General features: G+C 45.4%; 1 protein-coding gene across 3 annotated transcripts; it reads left to right on the plus strand.

The window, feature by feature from the left end:
* Positions 1-4,243: 4,243 nt before the first annotated feature.
* On the plus strand, positions 4,244-18,287 carry zhx3b (zinc fingers and homeoboxes 3b). 3 transcript variants are annotated; one of them, XM_080295204.1, is made up of 7 exons: positions 4,244-4,561; positions 10,332-11,246; positions 11,364-11,471; positions 11,547-13,115; positions 13,721-14,437; positions 16,256-16,541; positions 17,017-18,287. In XM_080295204.1, the coding sequence occupies exons 2-7, from the start codon at positions 10,506-10,508 to the stop codon at positions 17,025-17,027; spliced, it is 3,432 nt and encodes a 1,143-aa protein (XP_080151330.1). In that variant the 5' UTR covers positions 4,244-4,561; positions 10,332-10,505; the 3' UTR covers positions 17,028-18,287. The 3 variants fall into 3 exon arrangements, with proteins under 3 accessions (XP_080151330.1, XP_080151331.1, XP_080151332.1); XM_080295205.1 differs by lacking the exon at positions 4,244-4,561 and adding an exon at positions 9,941-10,178; XM_080295206.1 differs by lacking the exon at positions 4,244-4,561 and adding an exon at positions 9,951-10,228.
* The last annotated feature ends 1,693 nt before the right edge of the window (positions 18,288-19,980 follow it).

The raw sequence follows: 19,980 nt of genomic DNA on the forward strand, positions 1-19,980 counted from the left end.
GGCCTGTATTTGTATAGCACTTTACTTAGTCCCTAAGGACCCCAAAGCGCTTTACACTACATTCAGTCATTCACACACTGGTGATGGCAAGCTCCATTGTAGCCACAGCTGCCTTGGGGCGCACTGACAGAGGCGAGGCTGCTGGACACTGGCGCCACCGGGCCCTCTGACCACCACCAGTAGGCAACAGGTGAAGTGTCGGAGCTGGGCGACCAGCAACCTTCCGATTACAAGATGAACTGCCAACTCTTGAGTCACGATCACCCCAGAGAGATTATAGTCCTCGTCTGACCTGGGAAAGCCTTGGAAGCCACCAGGAGGAATGGAAAATTGTAGCTGGAATACCCTGTGTAGGATACTTCAGATACGCAGAAGAAAATGGGTGGATGGATCTTTGAAACTGCAGAAGTACCCCCAGAGTACAAATACGCCTCCTTGAAAATCACTGTTGTAATGTTGACAAAAAGTCAAAAAATTCAAAGTATATAAATTACTGGCATGCAGCTATGAAGACCAAAAAGGTGTATTTTTATGTAAGCTGCATAAAAAAGGTTCCATGGTTATTTTCTTTAATCCTATGATTATTCAGAGATCTCCACATCAGAGACTTCCACAAATAGCACATGTTAGCTCATGGAGCGGCACCTAATGACTAATCAACTGATCTGTTGATCTCAATAAGCCAACCTTTCATTTGGTCTGTGAGACCGCTGCTTTTTCTTGTTTGCTGAAGAACTGTGGCAGCTCTGAAGTATATTGCAAAACTAAGGGATAGTAATAAGGACAGTGTTCTGCATGTCTTGTGGTGAGAAAACATCAAAAGCGCTTCAGTGGATGTGAGCATGTATAAAAACAGAGAAAGGTGTTTCCCTGCATGCTGTGTCAGGACTTCTCCAAGGTATCAAAATAATTACAAGAGGGGGTTTTTGGTCTTTTTTTTTCATGTGAAATCCTGGATTTTTTTCTTCTCTAGCACCAGGTTGTTATATAAATAATACATCATAAAAAATGGTCATTAAATAAAAAGTTTGGGATCTATAGTTATATATAGCCTATGCAGAGATTTCCTAAAATAGCATTTACCACAAGCAAGCTGTAAGATTTATATGTTTTGATTAAAAAATGAAATCACAGAAATAATGTGTGACTTAACGAGCTTGCAAAGAAAAGCGTCTGGACTTCTTTAGTTCTCCTGTGCATAAAGAAGTCCAGACGCTTTTCTTTGCAAGCTCCTTTGACTACGATGACCTGGATGACTGAGAACCTTCACAGACGTGTGACTTAACTGTAATAACTGATGTAATATGAGTTTTTTAGCTGACAAATTGATGAATGGATGCTTGCTTACTTCTCTCACTGGCTGCTCTGACAGTCATAGAGGTACTTCTCTATACTGTCCAGCAGAGGGCTTCATTTGTTTTGATTGAGCTTCACCCCATTGAGTTCAAGTCATATCTCATAGCAACCCCAACGTATACCATGATAACTACAGTAATCGTGATTGTTTAACCTAAACTGACTTATTCGATTAATAAATTAATCAGTGTAAAATAGTTTATTCCTCTTCTTGTTCTTTTGGCTGCTCCTTTTGCCTGCATTTCACCCTATCTCTACCGTCCTTAGGCAACACCCACACATCTTTGTGGTCTTACTCTTTTCTTCGAGCCTGGAACTCCACATCCTGCATCCTATATCCACTCTTTCTAATCAGGAAATGTCCAAGCCTTCTCCAACTTTGTCTCCGAACAGCTCAACCTGAGCTGTCCCTCTGACATATTCATCATGTCCAACCCCATTCCCTTCTCACCCCCACCTCCATCTCTTCTTCCTGCCTTGTTGTCAGTGCCACTATCTTCAAACCTACACCAAAGCAGGTCTCACTAACATACTATAAACCTTCTCTTTCACTCTTGCTGCAAACCTTCTGTCACAAATCACCCCTAGTCTTGTCTCCACCCACTCCACCCTGCCTGCACTCTCTTCTTCACCTCTCCTGTGCACTGTGTATTAGTTTGGGTGGTTGTATTTAAACTCCTTCACTTTCACTACCTCTGATCCTTGCATCATTACTGTTACACCCACCTTTATCTCATTAGCACAAGTATTCTATCTTGTTTGAATTTCATTCCTCTTTTTTCCAGAGCATACCTCCACCTCTCCAGGCTCTCCTCCACCTGCTCCTTACTCTCGCTACAGATCACAATGTTGTCTGTGAACATTATAGCAGTGTCTCACTGTCCCCATACGTGTGCTGCACCATCCTCACGTATTTCTCAGCCAGTTCTGACTCCCTCATTCAGTACCACAGCCCGTCTCTCAGCACCCTATCTTATGTTTTGTCTACATCCACAAAGGTGGTGCAGCTCCTTCTGACTTTCTCTGTACTTCCCCATCAGCACTCTCAAAGCAAGCATTGTACCTGTGGAGCTCTTTCTCAGAATGAAACCATACTGCTGCTCACTGATCACCTTCTTAACCTAGCTTCAGCAACTCTTTACCATTTCTTCATGTTGTGGCTCATCAGCTCTGTAGTTACTACAGCTCTGCGCATCACCCTTATTCTTGAAAATCTGTCTCATCACACGTCTTCTCATGCACTCCGGCATCCTCTCACACTCCAAGATTGTGTTAAACAATGTGGTCAACAAGTGCACTGCCCTCTCTCCTAAACATCTCCTCTATACGTATGTCAGCTGAACAACTAATGTAGTCACTACAAATAAAGCAGTTTGGCAAAATAATTGATTAATGTGTCTGACTAGTGACTCCAATATATTATTAATGGGTCTCTAATGTTAGCTACAGTTTATTTGTTGCACTATTGAAAACCATTAAGAGAATTTCACTTTGACTCTTTTAAGTTGACCCACTGAGCAGTGACTCATTCAGAAAGATGTGGGGGATGTGACATCGTGTTTAATTTGAAGCTTACTGAACATACATATAACAAACAGGGCCCAATGGAAAATCAGTAACACTAGAATACTATATGATGTGTTTTATCTGCTTTATCAGCTACAAATGAGTTTACACGAATGTCTTTAAAGTGATGCTCCCATGCAGCTGCTTTTTGCCGACTGGCTTTGCACTGTGGTCCATTTTGTGAGCATTTCTGACTTTGCTGGGTTTTGGTTGTCTTTCTACTTTAGTCAGTTTAGGGATTTGTGATGCGAGTTCACCAACGTGCATGGAAAGCTCTCAGGTTTAACAAAATACCCGTTACAATGCAACAGGCAGCAAAACTAAATTCTTTTAAAGTTGCCTCAAGTGCTGGGCCAGCTGAGGATGTGGTTTATGTTGCAGTTGAATTGTAACACCAATGTAGAGGATATGCTGGTCTCTGTCCTTTTATATAACAAATGTTTTCAATCCCTTGCACCAACCTCCAAACCTATGGGAACAGAGCCTTCAGTATGCTTTGCAGCACCTCATCACTTCACCAAAGCCTTTAATTTCTAGCCTTTCTGTTAATTTATATACTTTTGTTTATTTGGACTCTTTTTTTTTTAAAGCTATAAAGAGTTATTATTATTAAACTTTATTGTTAAAGTCAAAGCTGGTGGCAAAGTCAAAGTCATTATTATTATAGTCATTGTTGTGAACAAAGGAAGACTATACAGCAGCCTGACGAAAAGAAATTAGCTTTTACCTCACCTGTACTTAATAAACTGTCATTTGAGTGGTCACCCGGCAAATTTAAATATTTGTCCACTCAGCTTCAAAGCTCGCCACTCTCACAGCACAGATAACTGCCCGCTCAGTGAAATCCATAAATTGCAGGCTATGTAAACTGAGATTTGCGTAATTACAGCTAAAAGGTCACGTGGACTAAAACACGTCTAACTGTAGTGGGTGTTTAATATGTTTGAATGGAGCTTTAAGAGCAGATTCATATTTATTGTGCGTCTTTATTAACCTTTTGCCACGCACCCGTTTGGCTCTATCTCTTTAAGAGCGGCTAGCCCACCTGGGAGGGGAGAGGGGGGGGGGGGACAGGTGTGATGTGTTGTAACCGTTACCGTGCACGGTTAACGGTGCTGTGACCCTTTCAAAACCTCAAACACGGACCCCCCACCTGTGTAGATAGGATGGGATGGGGTGGGGTGGGGTGATGGTGTTGCTGGGTGAGGAAGGGGGCGTAGGGGGTCAAAGTCAGTACGGGATACGTGAGTCACTTCATACTCTGTGCTCGGCGGAGCTCGAGCTCTCACGCCAATTCCACCGTCAGTGACGTCGGCGTCACGTGTCTGCCTCTTCCCTCGGTACGTCCGTCGTATTTTCCTCCCCTTTCACTGCCTGCTGTAACACAGAGCCACTCGAAATAAACAAGCGCAAAAAAATAAGAGAGGGGCCGTTGTTGTTGTGAGAGGGAGGGGGGACCGGTCCGGCTCCAGTCACGTTTATTATTATCAGCGGCCGATTGTCAGAGGGGTCCTTACACCTATAAGTTACCATCAGAGAAGCCCAAAGCCGACCCCGTCCGTGTCTGGCTCCACTGAACCCGCACCAGTGTAAACTTTTTAATACCTGCGATGCATACGCTGAGCTCCGACGAAGCGAGGTGAGTGTGCTTCACTGATACGCATTTACTTAAGTGTTCACCTTTCCTAAACTTGTGCGCGAGCTGTCTTACCTTTACGGGCTTGTGGCTCAGCGGCGCTGGCCAGCTGCATGTCGCCTGCTTAAAATGGCGACAGCCAACCTGGGGGGGTGGTAGAGAGAGTAGTTTTTTTAAAAGCTTGGAGGGGGGCACGGCTTACCTTTTTCCCTCTCTCTCCGGTATGAATTGGTCGTAGTGTTCAAACCTATAATGCAGACAAGCCCTTTAAGTTGGGGCTCACTCCGCCTAACTTGAGCGGAAGATGAACACGCATCATTTTTCGGAAATATCTGACGCTGCTGCGCTCAGGGACCGAAACATTGCAGCGCAGACTCTTATTGTACCTCCCATTTTCGCGGAATATCGCCGATTAATCACCAAATTAGCGCCAATTAGATGTTGTCAGGGTGCACTGTAGCCCCCACCCGCTTACCCGGAAAAAATCCTGTAATATGTCCTGTAAACAATGCGCTGAATTTCCAAAATTTCTTCCAATCCGTCAATCCGTGCTATGAATGAAGTTTGGGAGTCATTTTTAAAAGTCCCAGTCACTTCCATCATATATCTACCATCTATTTAAAAAAAAATTTAATTTAGCTTGAAAAATCTATGTGTGTGGACCTTGGTTTTAAATGAAAATCACACCTTTTTCTTTTCTTCCACCAGCTGAGTTTATTGTTGTTGTTCTCTAGCAGCCACTTGTCTTATTTGTTATTTCACTGTTGTCATGAGTGAGTTTGACTGCAGGGATTAGAGCAAAGATTTCCCACACCGCTAATTTGTGTCTGATGTCCACGTGAGTCCCAGGCACGGACACTTAGCTTAATCCAGCTCACCTTTTTACACTTTTAGAAACGGGCCAGGTTTTCCACACTGCTGCTCAGATCACACGTGGATCAGCTGTGAGGGGAGCTGTAGGTGATGATTAGTATTGTTATTGTTGTTACTATCTTGCTGTATTTCTTTGTGCTGGTGTGCTGATGGCTGTAGATTTCAGTCAATAGTACACTCTACCCCCCTCCTCTTCTGCCATCATCATCACTACCACCTCCACCTCCTGGGCCCTGTTTCCCTCCCTCCTTTCTCCTCCCTTTCTCTTCCTCAGATTTAGGTTAGTAGCTGACACAGGTTGAGTGGCTTTGTGTGGAAGGATTAATCAGTACGTCGCTTATTTAAAATCCATGGTCCCTTTGCATATTTTAGACAACTTTTTAAATGCTTTACTGGCAACCCTTGTTAAGTATTAAATGTTGTGCTGATGATTTAATAAAGCTGAACAATTCTTGGAGGGTGTCAGTCTGTAGGTAATGACTTCCCATCACATCTGTGCCTGCAGACCCATGTAAGACAGTTTATTTACAGATCTCTACCAAGTATGGCCACACAAAAAAAATCAAAAACAGGAGTCATCTGCTACTGAAGAGCCTTTTCACGTTGTTGGGGAAGAGCAGAGTAAGCCACTCGCACAGCCACAGCATTCAGGTCTGGGTCAGCAGCGGCAGCAGCCTCTTGGCTCTGCTTGGTTGGTTAACAGCTTGTGATGTCAGCCATTTTAGGTTGGACAGCACAGAGGCATGGTGCTCCGCCATTTTTCTCTCCCTCCCCTCTCAGCAACCCAATTTTAACGCATGCACCGGCAGCGGCCACAGCAATGCGGCCGTGCACAACCCACACAGCCACACGCTCCCTTGACCTGAGACTCAGGATCACATGAAAATGACACTGCGCTGTCACTGAGGCTCAGAGGCGCTCTGATTGTTGCCTGCATTGTGTGCGAGCCGAAGAGGGAGTGGAAAGAAGTTGGGCTGCAGAGAACCTGTGAGCATTTCTAGTGGTGGGTTGTTCGAGAGCAGGGGTGTATGAGCGAACAAGACCCTGAAAATGATTGATGAGAGAAGGTTAGCAGCTTAAGTCGTTTTTTGTTTGTTTGTTTTGAGGCAGAACAAAACAGCGTAGGATTTTTATTTTTTTTTTGAGGGTGGGCTTGGGGAAAACGCACAGGGGCGAGAGGTTGTCATCTCCTGAAAGGATAGCATCTGGCAGATAGGCCAGGCCTGTTTATGCGCTCATGGCTGCATTGCCTACAGTGACTACAGGAGCCCTGCGTGACTTTAGGGCCCTGTAGGCTGAAACACAGGAGCCCCCAGAGCAGTAGCCCGGGCAGATGCCTGAACCAAGACTCACAGACACTGAGTTAACAGGAAGAGACGCCATCAGCTTTGGAGAGTAGTGTGCCTTGGCGACGGCGACCACACCTACCAGGGAGACATGAACACTGCGTGAGGGAGGCACTGAAATAGGAGCAGGGCAGGGACTCTCCAAATACCACTGACAGGGGCGTGTGGAACAAACAAGCCCCACTAGAGCCAGAGACTGGATGGCATAGGAGACGTGTGCGTGTTTACCCACATGCGTGTACTTCAGAGAAATGAGCTGGTAGGAGAGAGAAAGAGGGGGTAGGAGGTGGTTGCCATGGGGACAGTAACACACCAGTGGCGCTGCCGACCTGTCTCCCTGGGCCAAACTTGCTCTGAGAGGAGGAAGCGGAGGGAGGGGAAGCAGAGGGTGCAGAGGCTGTTGGAGAAAGGGAGGGGGAGTGAGGGTGAAGAAGACGAGGAAGAGCGAGGAAACTAGGAGAAAGCTGCCTGTGCTGTACACCTTTTCGTCATCCTACTGGGAGAACATTTGTTACACGCACACATCAGTGTTACACCTGCATTCTCAGCGAGGTGACGAGATGACTAGTTTAGTTTGTGTGAAGCTATACAAAGGTGTGCGTGCGAGAGAGAGCTATTATTGGTCTGTGCTCAGAGGATCCATCCCCAGCCTAGAGGAGAGTCAGGCCACCGGATGAAAGGAGGTCACGCCTTGCTGAGCCAATGATGACATTAAGAATAATACAGGTTATGAACCGTGAGGTCAAAAATAATGTCTTTGTGTGTCACTGGGAGAGCTCTCTGACTCTCACACACAGGAAAAATTGCAGCCTGACTACCTCGATAAACAAGCCTCACACAGAGGCATTTAGCCAGCCTCCCCCACACGCCACACACACACATACACACACTCACCAAGAGCTCACACGCACCCCACTCCTACCCCCCACCCCCTTTACTCTCAATCTCACAGGAAACCAACACATGCAAATGCTGACACACACATATAACAGACACGAACCCACGGTCCCCTGCATGGTCAGTCAACGCATGTGCGGCATTCAAATGAAAAGTTTTCAGCTGATGCGCTCACACCCATGAGTCAACAGAGAGCTCATCTGATCCTGGCATGAGCTGCCCATTTCGACTCGCCAATTATAGCTCGGGCTTGTGCTGTTTTGATGCTCACCTGTGTGCGGCTGTATGTGTGTGTGAAAGAGAGTGAGAGAGGCCTCTGCGTCTCTGCTGGTTGCTTTCGCATTCGCTGAGGCCCAGGGCTTATCTGGAGTTGTGTTCGCACAGATGTGGTTTTTGATTTTTCACAGGCCCATCACAGTGTGATGTGTAAAGTTGGTAGTTGCTGTCTGTCAGTCAGAGTTTGCAGCTTTTGATCAGTCGTGGAAATAGGATTACATACTTAGCAGCTCTGACATTGTGTTTTGCTGGGTGTCTTAGTGTTAGTGATTATTTTGCACATGCCTGCTGACTGCCCGGGTGTGCACGCCACATGCAGGCGCTGAAGCAGGACTCCAGGTTATGTCCGCTGGCTGAATGTTCTGGGCTTTTGCAGTGCAGCAGGGAGGGAGGAGAGGGAAGGACTGTGATTGTAGTTTGGAGCTAGAAGGGGGCTTTGAAGCGCGGGGGAAGGCAGGGTTGGGCAGGCTAGTTGGAGGGGGGTATCGGGTAGGAAAATTCCTCACTGAAACACCTCAGTGCTTCCTCAACGATAGTTAACAACTCTCCTCACCCCATACCGACTCGCCCATCCCCCACCGTCCTTTCCCATTCGCTGTCCCTCTCCTCTCGCCTGCCATCCGCACCCAGCAGAACCACGTGATTGATGGTTGAGACTGCCCACCCATAAGCCTTTGTGTCGGTCATGTGACCAGCCAGCCTTGGCAGAGTGGTGCCCCCTGATGCAGAACCCAATGGCAGGGGGAGTCGAAGGGGTGCACAACAGCCCAAGTTGGTGCACGCGGGGTGGGGGACAAGGGGCATCACGTTCCTTCCACAGTAGCAAACTTAATTTGCCTGTTAACCCCTCACATTCAGATCCAAAGAGAGGGGAGCAGTCTTACTGTTCAAAAAAATAAAATACAATAAACAAAGAAGATACTATTTGTTTTGAGTCCAGCAATGTTTTCAGAGACTGCTCAGAAAACATTTTACTATTAGCAGTACTAAGGCAGACAGCAGATGATGGGAACTTTAACTTGCTTTTGCCGCCTCTGTCTGGGTTGTCATAGGCTTCTGAGTGCAGGAGAGTCAACTCTGCATACCTGTGCTCGGTCACAGTTGGAGCCCTCGTCCTGCAATAGTTAACTGGGTTTTGAATTAGTGTACTGTGATCTTTTCTATGGCAAATCGAAGATCTGCTAATGTGTCTGTGGGCACTTTAGAAAGAGGACATTCATCATTAGCGGATTTGTCGAATGGAGACATCGAGCTTGCTGCTCACCTTGTCATAAGTGAACAGCCTCGTGCACAATGAGGCTAAGCATCTGAAGGTATACCACCCCCTCACCCCCCAGCCAAGTTTAATATGAGCATGGAGTTGTTCTGCTTGCATGCACGAAAGGGTTTAAGCTTTTGAGCGCTGAAATGTGAAAACTGGATGTGTTTGTGAAGTATCTGGGCTGGACTGGGTGAGATTTTAAGCATTTTCCTGTTGTGTTTCTCTAAGCCGCTGAACTTTGTTGAGCTTTTGCTGCTCTGCGCATGAGGTGTCATGTCAGGGCAGAGTGACTGGGAGAGTAATTGCCCTAGAGCTGTCCTCTAGTACTGCATCACTACCTCTCTGTGCAAAGGAAGGAAGGAGAGGGAAAAGACGAAGCTTTTTTTTTCTTAATGGAGACAAAGAATCTAAGAGGTGTTGTGAAGGTTTTAAGATTTGAATTCTTATATAGGTGTGATTCCTGTCTGTACAGTGTGTACCATTGTTAGGATGGAGCCATTTTTCCGCAGAACATCTGTTCATCTGAACTGCTCAACTGCCCAGATGTTACGTGCACTATATTGCTGTAGGAATTTAAATAAAGATATTCAGTTAAACTACAGAGGCCCTGGATTAAAAAAAAAAAACCAGAATGTGCCCTCTCTGTTGGGGGTGTGTCTGAAAGAGGGGAAGTGAGACCGAGTTGTGTGGGGGGAGGGGAAAGAAGGGGGTAGGACAGGAGCTCTCTCTACAAGCCATCAGTGAAGATGCAGAGTGAGCTTGTGTGTAGGCCTTCATAAGAGAGACAGCCCTGGGTTTCTCTGATCAGAGGTTTTGAGCAGCAAGATCTGTGGATTTTAAAGCGCTCGAGCTCAATCTTTCCACGAGGTGTCCTTTATTACCTGTGCTGTTGACATTTTACCTGGAAACGGTGTCAGCAATGATGTGTTTTCCTCTGCTGAGATGGACCTGGGTTTTGCTGCGCTGAGTAAGATATTTCATTTGCTCTCAGTCGCCCAACTCATTTGCACTTAAAATGTAAATTTTCTCTCTTTTGTGTGTTTGTAACTCACCAAACCACTTGACTAAACTGTTGGCTGGTGATTGACAAACTAATCAGTGTTTCACTCTCTTTTTGCAGGATTTCCCGAAAAACTCAAGTGATAACCACAAGTGGACCCACGGACAAGACCCGCCACCCCCCTTCCCCCATGCCTGGTCTATAGTCAACGAGAAACCCATATTCTTTTTCACACCTCACTCTCAGCCATTTGACCACTCCTCCCACCCCCAGCCCCATTTTTTTTTTCACACCATGGCCAGCAAAAGGAAGTCGTCCACTCCCTGTATGATACCTAGCAAGATTATTCGCCCCTTAGAGGAGGTTGAGCAGGACTCTCCTGCTCTCCGTCAGCCAAGGGTTTCTGGCAGTGACACACAGAGCCCCTTAGACCCTGGAGAGTCTTCCAAACCAGAGGCGGGGGATGCAGTCAAAGATGGTGCAGGCAGTTACACATGTAAGCCTTGTAATTTCGAAACGCATGACCTTAACTTATTTTTGGATCACGTCTACTCCGGGCACCCAGACTTCCGTGCTGACCCCAGCTTCTTTTGTGTCAGCTGTGGGGTTTCAGCACCCAAGTTTGAGGGCCTAGCATTGCACAACGCCAGGGTTCACCCCAGCACATTGAACACCACTCTGCGGCTGAGAAAGAGAGACAGGAGGCTGGTGGTGGAGCAACATCTGGTGGCTGGGCCAGAGAGCGGGAAGGACAGTGAGATTTCTATCACTAAAACCCCAATTATGCGGATGCTGAAGGGCAAATCGGAGCCTAAACGGATTGTGGTGTGTCACCCAGTCTCCGATGAGGCGTCCTCAGACCCACACACTATCTCTGCATCTAGAGAGACTGAGAGAAAAGAAACTGCCTCAGTAACAGTCGCCCATGTTCCTACGATTGTCCACAATGGAACAACTAAGGTCACACTTCCTTCAGCAATCCAGATAGTGAATGGCTCAGGAGCATTACCCATGTTAAAGACACCAATCACACAGGTAAATGTCAGTTTTTATTTCTCCTGGGTTTTTTTTAGATAAAACATGTTTAAAAAAAAAAATAAATTTTTTTATTGGAGTCACTTGTTCTGATTCTTGAATGTTTTTTTTTTCCAGGTGGTTTCAGTAGTTCAAAACAGAAACCTTCATCATTCTGCGCCAGTCACCGCCTCCTCAAATATTTCCTCCAGTTCCTCAACTTCCTCCTCAGAAAATCTCCCAAAGGTAATTCTTTCTATCCAAATCTTATGAATTTTTAAATGTAAAATCAGTGGCTGATATTCAACCTTTCTCTCTCAGGTAATGATTCCTTTGAGCAGCATCCCTACCTACAGTGCCTCCATGGATTCCTCTTCCTTCCTGAAGACCTCCTTCAGCAAATTTCCGTACCCCACGAAAGCTGAGCTCTGCTACCTGACTGTGGTCACAAAGTTCCCAGAAGAGCAGATCAAGATCTGGTTCACAGCCCAGAGACTGAAGCAAGGCATCAGCTGGTCTCCTGAAGAGATAGAGGAGGCCAGGAGGAAGATGTTCAACACCATAATTCAAACGGCACCTTCCAACTCTCACAACCAGCCACAGAGTCACCACAGCCCAGCCCAGCAAACCATCACAGTCCTGCCTGCATCGCTTGGGGCCACAGGGATCCCTCACATCCTGCAGGGGTCTCTCGTCGGCCAAGGAGGGGTAATCGTCACACAGCCGGTCATGGCAAACGGTATCCAGGTTAACAGTACTCCTGTTGCCCTAGCTGTCACACCTAAGCCCCAGGCAGCAGCGCGGCCTATGATGCAGGCCCGACCTGCAGCGGCCCTGGTGGCAGACAAAGGCGTGAGCATGGTGGTGGGGTCAGTGGGAAGCAGCAGCACAGGAACGAATATCATTAGCAGCTGTAATAGTAGTAGGAGTGGGGGAGGGGGCACTAGCAGTGCTCTTAGCAGCAGTCAAACTAGCGTGATCAACCTCAGCTTGGGAAGCAGTAGTCATAGTAATGCTAAGGCGAGCAGTGTCAATGGTAAAGACAGCAGCGGTAATGTTGACTCCAGCGATAAGGGCAACGGTGATGCAACTGGGCATGTAAATGCCAAGAACACAGATGTCAGCAATGCCAACAACACCAGCGTGCTGCAGAGTGACAACAAAGTAACCACAGAAAGCAAAAACATCACAGACATCAAAACCGTCAATGGCAACAGTTTACCGAAGAGCAAAGATGCTAATGGGAGCAGCAGCAAAAATAGTGAGACAAGCGCAGATGACGTCGACCCCTCTGCCAGTGACTCCCCACCCATGAAGATGGAGGAGGCTTCTTCCCCTGCCTCCAAGTCTTCTTCCCCATCCCCTGCATCTGCTTCGAGCAGCACGCTGGGATCCAGGATGCCCGTCAACCCCTTCCTGGATCCCAGCTTTTACAAAGGCAAAAAGTCTCAGGAGCAGCTCAATGCCCTAAAGGACAGTTTTCAGGTGTGCCAGTTTCCCGACCAGGAGGAGGTGGACCGGCTCATTGCGTTGACGGGGCTCACAGTGCGAGAAGTTCGCAAGTGGTTTAGTGACCGGCGCTACCACTTTCGCAACCTGAAAGGTACACGTGCCGGCTCAGGACCGCAGACTAAACCCGCCACCACACCCGGAACGGGCAGCAGTCCGAGTACGCCAGGAACAAGCGCCGCTGGCAGTGCCAACCCCATCGATCTGTCAGAAAGTAGCAACAACTCTGGTGCGAAAACTCCCCAACACAGCGCTGCACCCCTGAGCCCATCTGCATCATCACAGACACCCACCTCTCCCACCACACCTTCCCGCCGACTCCCCAGGCCACCGTCACCTGATTTCACAGCCATCCGCTACAAGGAGAGAGAACCCCACCAGGTGAGGCCTTACTACGCCAGCTTCCTGTGTAATATAAGTGTAATAAGCTTAGCAGGTGGCCAGGTTTCCTCACTGTTTTTTGTCGTGATTACTCAGTTCTGTGGATTTCCACATCAAAGTCTGTTTATAAATGCAGGGGAGATCAGCTTTCTATTTGTAAGAGTTTACTTTTGTGGCTCCAGATGGAGCTGCACAAAATTAGATAAATAGTGTGTCTCCGGGGGTGTAGACTTCATCTACATTAGCTGCTACTACCACAACAATCTTGAATGTGCAAGTGAAATGTAAACAGTAAAGTTCAAACCTAAAAGAGGATATGTTTTATTTTCTTTCCATGCACAGCTTATAAGATGAATAAGTGAATTAGTTTTTGGTCTTGGAAGGCTTGAAAAATTGTAAAATGAGGTATTCAGAGTTTTGTTTTGTTTTTTAAACTACAAAGATGATGTCTTTAAATATCTCACTCTGTCTGAACTGTTACAGATGCTAGTTTTATTTTTAACTTGAATAACAAAATCATTAATCAAATATCTCACACATGCCAGTTCTTTGTCTTCATTGAAAAAAAGACGATACTAATAATTAACTTGCGTTTATTATGTTAGGTTAAAGCCCTAGAGGGCAGCTTTTCCCAGAACTCAGACCCATCAGGCGAGGAAGTGGATAGACTGCGGTCTGAGACCAAGATGACCAGAAGAGAAATCCACGGCTGGTTTGCTGAGAGGAGGAAGAGAGTGGCAGCTGAGAAAAAGAAAGAGGAGGCTGAGCGGGCAATGCGAGAGGAGGAGGAGGGTGAGGATATCGGGGTTGATGGAGAAGAGAGGCAGAGAGATGAAAGTTCAGGGGAACCAAAAGTCAACCCTATTAAAATAAATCTGAAGATGCTGAAGGTGACAGAGGCCAATGGGAAAACTGAGAGCGAAGGGCTGGATAGTACGGCCGCATCCTCCCTGGGTCCTGCCTCATCTGCCACCCCCAAAACATCGCAGACCTCCACGCCAACACCCAAACCAGCTCACTCCCCCAAACCCACAGGCGTCCGAGGTAAGAAGACAGCGGACCAGCTGCATCTGCTGAAACAAGTTTACGCTCGGACCCAGTGGCCCAGCGCCACTCAGTACGATGAACTCATCTCAAGCACTGGGCTGCCCAGGCCTGAAGTGGTGCGCTGGTTCGGAGATTGCCGTTATGTGCAGAAGAATGGGCAGCTGAAGTGGCTGGAGTCGTACCAGAACATGGCTCTGGAGGAAGACCTACAGAAGGGGAACGTGCACGTCCTCCAGGCTCACCTTGACGTCCACGGAAGGCTGGAAGACTCACAGGTATCAACAGCACCAAACTTTTTTTTTATAGCTCAGTAGCTGAGAAACACAGGAACCTGAGAATCAAACGATTTCTCTGTACTATTGCTTTTATAAAAGCTGACGGCATATCCTCTAATTATACAGGCATGTCACTCCTGAAAGTCACACTAGGCTTTTAGAGTTCCACTTTCAAAATGCTTCTGTTGCATTAGATAGATATTTTGGGGATTTTAGGTGTAAATAACTGAAACCTCATATGTGATAGAAAAACCCTGACTCACTTCCTGTTATATCAATGTTAGGGGCATTCGCTATTTTAGCAAATCATCTCCTCTGGTTGGTGTGTGTGGTTTACTCATGATTAAAGTGTTATTTTCCCATCAATTCTTTCAGTGTTGACCTGCGAAGGCAAAAGTATTGCTTTATATATTTTAATTTACATGTTTTTCTGGCAACACACTTCAAACAAAATTAACCCCACTCATTTTTCTATACACTCCTGTATATAATCCAGGAAGTGGATATGGGATTATGTGCTTGATTGGAGATGTTGTGAGGTCATAAGGAAGGTTTTGGGTTGCAAACAGTGAAAATGTTGGATGCATTCAAGGGTCTGTCGGAATTTGATTGGTAGAACTGGGGTCATACCTCAGGAGGGCTCGAGCTTGTGCTTTTTAGAAGAAAAAAACATGTTGGCTAATTGATGCTTTTGTTTATTTGTTTCGTGGTCATTTTACTTTTACATGAAGTAAAATGCATTTATTCCAAACCAAGAAAAGGAAATGCAGGATACAACGGTATCATGTGATGTAATTCTGGATACAGTTCACCAACAAAGCAGTGTGTGGATTATATCTTATTTTATAAGTAAATATATGTAAATGTCTCTGAAGCCACTCTGACACATGCATTCCTTTCTATTAATCTGTCAGTGTGTCACCTAGTAGCATTTGCAAATCGATTTCAATCCACGTACGTTTTAGTGAACAACTAATCCAGCCTGTTTCTAAATTGCAATAAAAATGTATTTATTCATTCATTTTTTTAATGCATTCTTCATGTCCTGTCTGGACAGGAGTGAGACCTCTCGATCTCTCTCAGAACTCGTTCTTGGTGTCAGGAGGAACTAAAACAAAGTCATAGCTACAAGTGCACCAATTTTTTATTTTTTATTTTTTTATTTTTGCACATGTGGCTAAAATTTGATCGTGTTGCTCTCTCCATCTCTGTAAGTAGCTTTAAAGAGCTTTGACAAAAAAGTGAAAGAGATGAAAAAAATGGCATTGTGTGAACAGAAGCAAGCAGTGCTACTTGAAGAGTTTCATTATTACAACATAACATTTTTGTTCAAATTTACACTTGTGTTCACGAGTCACGTAAACTGAGCTGCAGGCTCCTGTGAACATCAGGATCTTTGATGAACATTTTCAAATTGCAAAAAATCTTCAAATTTGATCCTTTTTTTTTTTTTTTGGCCTTAATATAATTGTTGCCATTTAGCATCAGCATCTGTCTTCAGATTTTCATTGATTCCTAAATAAATATGAACTAAATATGTACATGTATATGCAACTATGATATAAAAATGATATTAAAAACTTTAGAGTTCATTGAAAATCAAATAAGACGTTTTAGACTAGTGTAAGATGTAATATTATTGCAATATATTGAGGGTATTTTCAATAACATGTCATTAAAGGAAAACTGTCTAAATTCTAAAAGAACTGGGTTGCAAACAGGTATGAGTATGAAAAGGTGAAATGTGTCATCTAAGTGTCCACTTTGCACCTCAAATAACCGTGAACCTTCCTCTTGATTCCCCTTCTGTATGCACAGTTGCAGGAACTTGCTCAGAGTAGCAGTTTGACAACAGACTTGGTGCGACACTGGTTTACCACTAAGGCGTCTTTGCAACAAACTGCCGCCGCCAGTGCCGCTGCTCATACAACAGGAACGCGACCGGTTGCACCGGGTGTGGCTGCAGAGCCACCTACAACAGGATCCTCCCCTCCGGAGTCGCAGGCAGGAGGTGGGATGGAGGAGAAAACGGAGGCATCGGTGTGCAGTGTCGCATCAGAAGCAGAGGACGCAAACGCTGACGAGACTGTGAATGCTACTAAAGGTAATCTTCATCAGCGTGAGCGTAAGCTCTCCCTGCAGGGTCTGACCAAATATCCTGATTTGAGCAATTAAACACCTAAAGAAAAGCTGCAGAACTTCTAAAAGCAGAAGCAGAAGGTGTTTCATTATGAAAATATTATTTGCGCCTCCGTAACAATTAATTTTATTCGTGGCAGGGTTTAGGTGTTAAAAGGTGATAATTAAACACACCTAAATGTTTATGATCGTCACTCAGGTGATACAGAAGCGCTAAGATAGAATATACAAACACACACATTCATCATAATTATGAGTAATGAGGCATGCTGTGGCAGGTTTGTGTTTCAAACCAGTGCGTGTGTAACTCCAGCACACTGTGTAGCAATGAAGGAAATTCAGACGTGTTTTCTGGAGCGTGTTGTCAGGGTGACAGATTTTTAATTTCTTTTTCCGCTTTTTTTTAAAATTCTTTCTTCTTCTTTTTTTAATTGCAACAGGAACTGATTGAAGAGGCCTTTTTGTGCGAGGATGGAGTTGACATCGCAGGTGGTCTTTGTTCCGGGAGCCTGACTAAAAGACGGCAGATGCGTTTGTAACAAGATCACTGGAAGGAAATGGATCTTGGAGCCACCTCCACCCACCCCTCCTTACTCCCCCCCCACCCATCTCTCCCTCTCTCTGTCTCTCCTTACCGCTTACACCCCTCGAGGTGGGCATGACACCCCACATCCCCCAAACCGCCTACATGAGATGGACGCTATAGCAGCCCCCCCGCCCCCGCCAAAATCCACCCACCCAGCCGCCCACTCCCTTCTCTCCTTCTCCAGTTTTGTCTAGATCTCCACTACAACTCTCCACTATTCTCCCCTCCGCCATTTTCCCTTCAGGAGAAAGTAGACACTGAGGTGCAGGAGTGGAGGTGGCAGTGTAGGCGTTCAGGCTGACAGCGTTTTGCTGCCATGTTTTTTCCAACTGCCTGCTGTGATGGGGGTAAAGGAAGGGGTGGGAAGGAAAAAAAGAGAGGGGTGGATGTGTGGAAGCAGAAGAAGAGGGAGAAAAAAGTGTTTGAGACTGCAAACTTGGCAGATGTTGATCAGGTGGGGGTTGGGTTTGGACTCTTATCGACTAAGCTGAGACACGATTCAGTGAAGCGTTGAGACTGTTCATTGTTTGTTTTTTTTGGGGTACGAAAAACTGCAGTTTTGCTGCAGGGTGCTTGCCTAGGCCTTAATCGTAAATCAAATCAACCTTATTTTCCCATTGTGCCGTCTTCATGCTGCTTTTTTTTTTCCTGCATCACAAACTCTGACTTCATGCTTGCAGTTTATTTTAGAAATGTGCTAGCTGCCCTGTTCACAGCAACAAATGTGAAAAGCAGCACTGACGCTCATTCAACCCGAGGTTATTTTGGAACATGTTTTTGTTCACACTTTTTGTATCTGTACATACTTTTCATTTAACATGAAATTGCTCAGCGTGGGACGACATCGGGGATTGTTTCATCCAAAGAGGGCAAGCACCCTTTAGGGTCTAAAACAAACAAACAAACAAACAAAAAAGTGACACAGTATATTAGACTACATGACATACGGTTTGTGTTGTAGCATCAAGTGCTTCTTTACCTATCGGATATGTACGTATATTTGTTTTTATGAGACTTTGTTATGAAATAAATCACACTGTAAACAAACTGTGAACTACCAGAGTTCCATAGGCTTGATGTATAATTTTTACAGATGGCATTTCAGAATAAAAGCAATGTCAGAAAGCTGTGGCTCAGTGTGTCTGTTCATAAGTAAAGTTTTCTACATGGCTTACAGCACTGAGGCAAATTAAGAGGACTAAACCTCAAATAAGAACACTGAGGCCTTATGATGAAAGATTTACCTCATAAGTAATTTTAAGTCCCTGTCGAGCTAGCTTTGTTGCAAACACTCAGCCACTTTTTTTAGGTACTGTTGTAATTGCTCATTAACACAAATCTTTAATCAGTCAATGTAAACATGGTCAAGATGACATGCTTGGGTTCAAACTGACTTTAAGTGACTTTAAAAGTAGTGTGTTGTATGGGCTAGTTTAGGGGTGTCCAACTCCAGTCCTCAAGAGCTACTGTCCTGCAGCTTTTAGATGCATCCCTACTCCAACACAGTTGAATCAAATGGTTGGATTACCTCTTCAGCATGCCATCACGTTTGGCAAAGGCCCGATAAACAATCCATTTATTTGATTCAGGTGTGTCTTAGTAGGGATGCATCTAAAAGCTCCAGGACCGTAGCTCTTGAGGACTGGAGTTGCCCATATGGAAAAGAAATAGTAAAAACTTATATGTGATTACTCATGAAAGTGGCCACTTTCAGGAGTAAATCATATAAGGATTACATGATTTACTCCTGAAAGTGGCCACTTTCTCATTACTTTCATACATTGTTTTAGTAAGTATCCAAAACATACAACTTTCATTATATAATTTTTCAAGGGATCTTATGTGTTTTCACTCTTGTATGCTTTTCATACAAGTTTCACACAAGACAGATACAAACTTTATAAGATTTATATATATCTTTTCCATATGGGTGGACACCCGCTGGCTAGTCTGAGTATATGAAAAACTGCTGATTTACTGTGATTTTTTTTCTTTCTCCGTACAACCATGTCTAGGGTCAGAAAAAGAATATCCAGAGCAGCAGTTGGGTGAAAATGCCTTTTGGTGCCAGAGGAGAATGGTTCGACTGCTTTGAGTGGGAGGCAACAGCCACAAAAGTAACCACTTGTTACAACGAGGGTATGGGGAAGAGCATCTTTGGGCGGCAGAAGACCACACTGGGTGCCAATCCTCTGAGCTAAGATTAGGAAACTGGGGCTACAATACGCACATGACTCCATCCTCCCTTTTATCAAAGGTTCAGGTTGGGAGTGATGATGTAATGAATGGTGTGAGGGATGTAGTCTTGTCACACTTTGGGTCCGTTATTACCGAGTTCAGTGCCACAGCTCAAGTATTGCTGCGGTCTATCCCAGATCTTCCAATGGCTTCTGATGGCTGATAATGCGCCATATCACAAAGCTTCTTGAACATGACAATGACTTCAGTGTACTGAAATCAGGCGCCAGCTCTCAACCCAATAATTTTCCCACAAAGAATTACACCAGTTTAGCAAGAACGCAAGTCTAACTCAATACGAGTAATAATGGATTGGATTTATATAGCGCTTTTCAAGGCACCCAAAGCGCTTTACAATACCACTATTCATTCACTCTCACATTCACACACTGGTGGAGGCAGCTACAGTTGTAGCCACAGCTGCCCTGGGGCAGACTGACAGAAGCGAGGCTGCCATATCGCCCCTCTGGCCAACACCAGTAGGCAAGTAGGGTAAAGTGTCTTGCCCAAGGACACAACGACCAGAACAGAGAGCCCAGGGATCGAATCGGCGACCTTCCGGTTACAGATGCGATTCCCA

The sequence above is a fragment of the Astatotilapia calliptera genome, chromosome 20 (assembly GCF_964374335.1).
Source record: "Astatotilapia calliptera chromosome 20, fAstCal68.1, whole genome shotgun sequence".
In the NCBI taxonomy this organism is placed as follows: Eukaryota; Metazoa; Chordata; class Actinopteri; order Cichliformes; family Cichlidae; genus Astatotilapia; species Astatotilapia calliptera.

Coding starts and splice junctions, on each gene's coding strand:
- zhx3b (XM_080295204.1), top strand. CDS start 10,506: ATGGCCAGCAAAAGGAAGTCGTCCACTCCCTGTATGATACCTAGCAAG. Junction 11,472..11,546: donor CCTCAGAAAATCTCCCAAAG/GTAATTCTTTCT, acceptor TTTCTCTCTCAG/GTAATGATTCCTTTGAGCAG. Junction 13,116..13,720: donor AGGAGAGAGAACCCCACCAG/GTGAGGCCTTAC, acceptor TTATTATGTTAG/GTTAAAGCCCTAGAGGGCAG.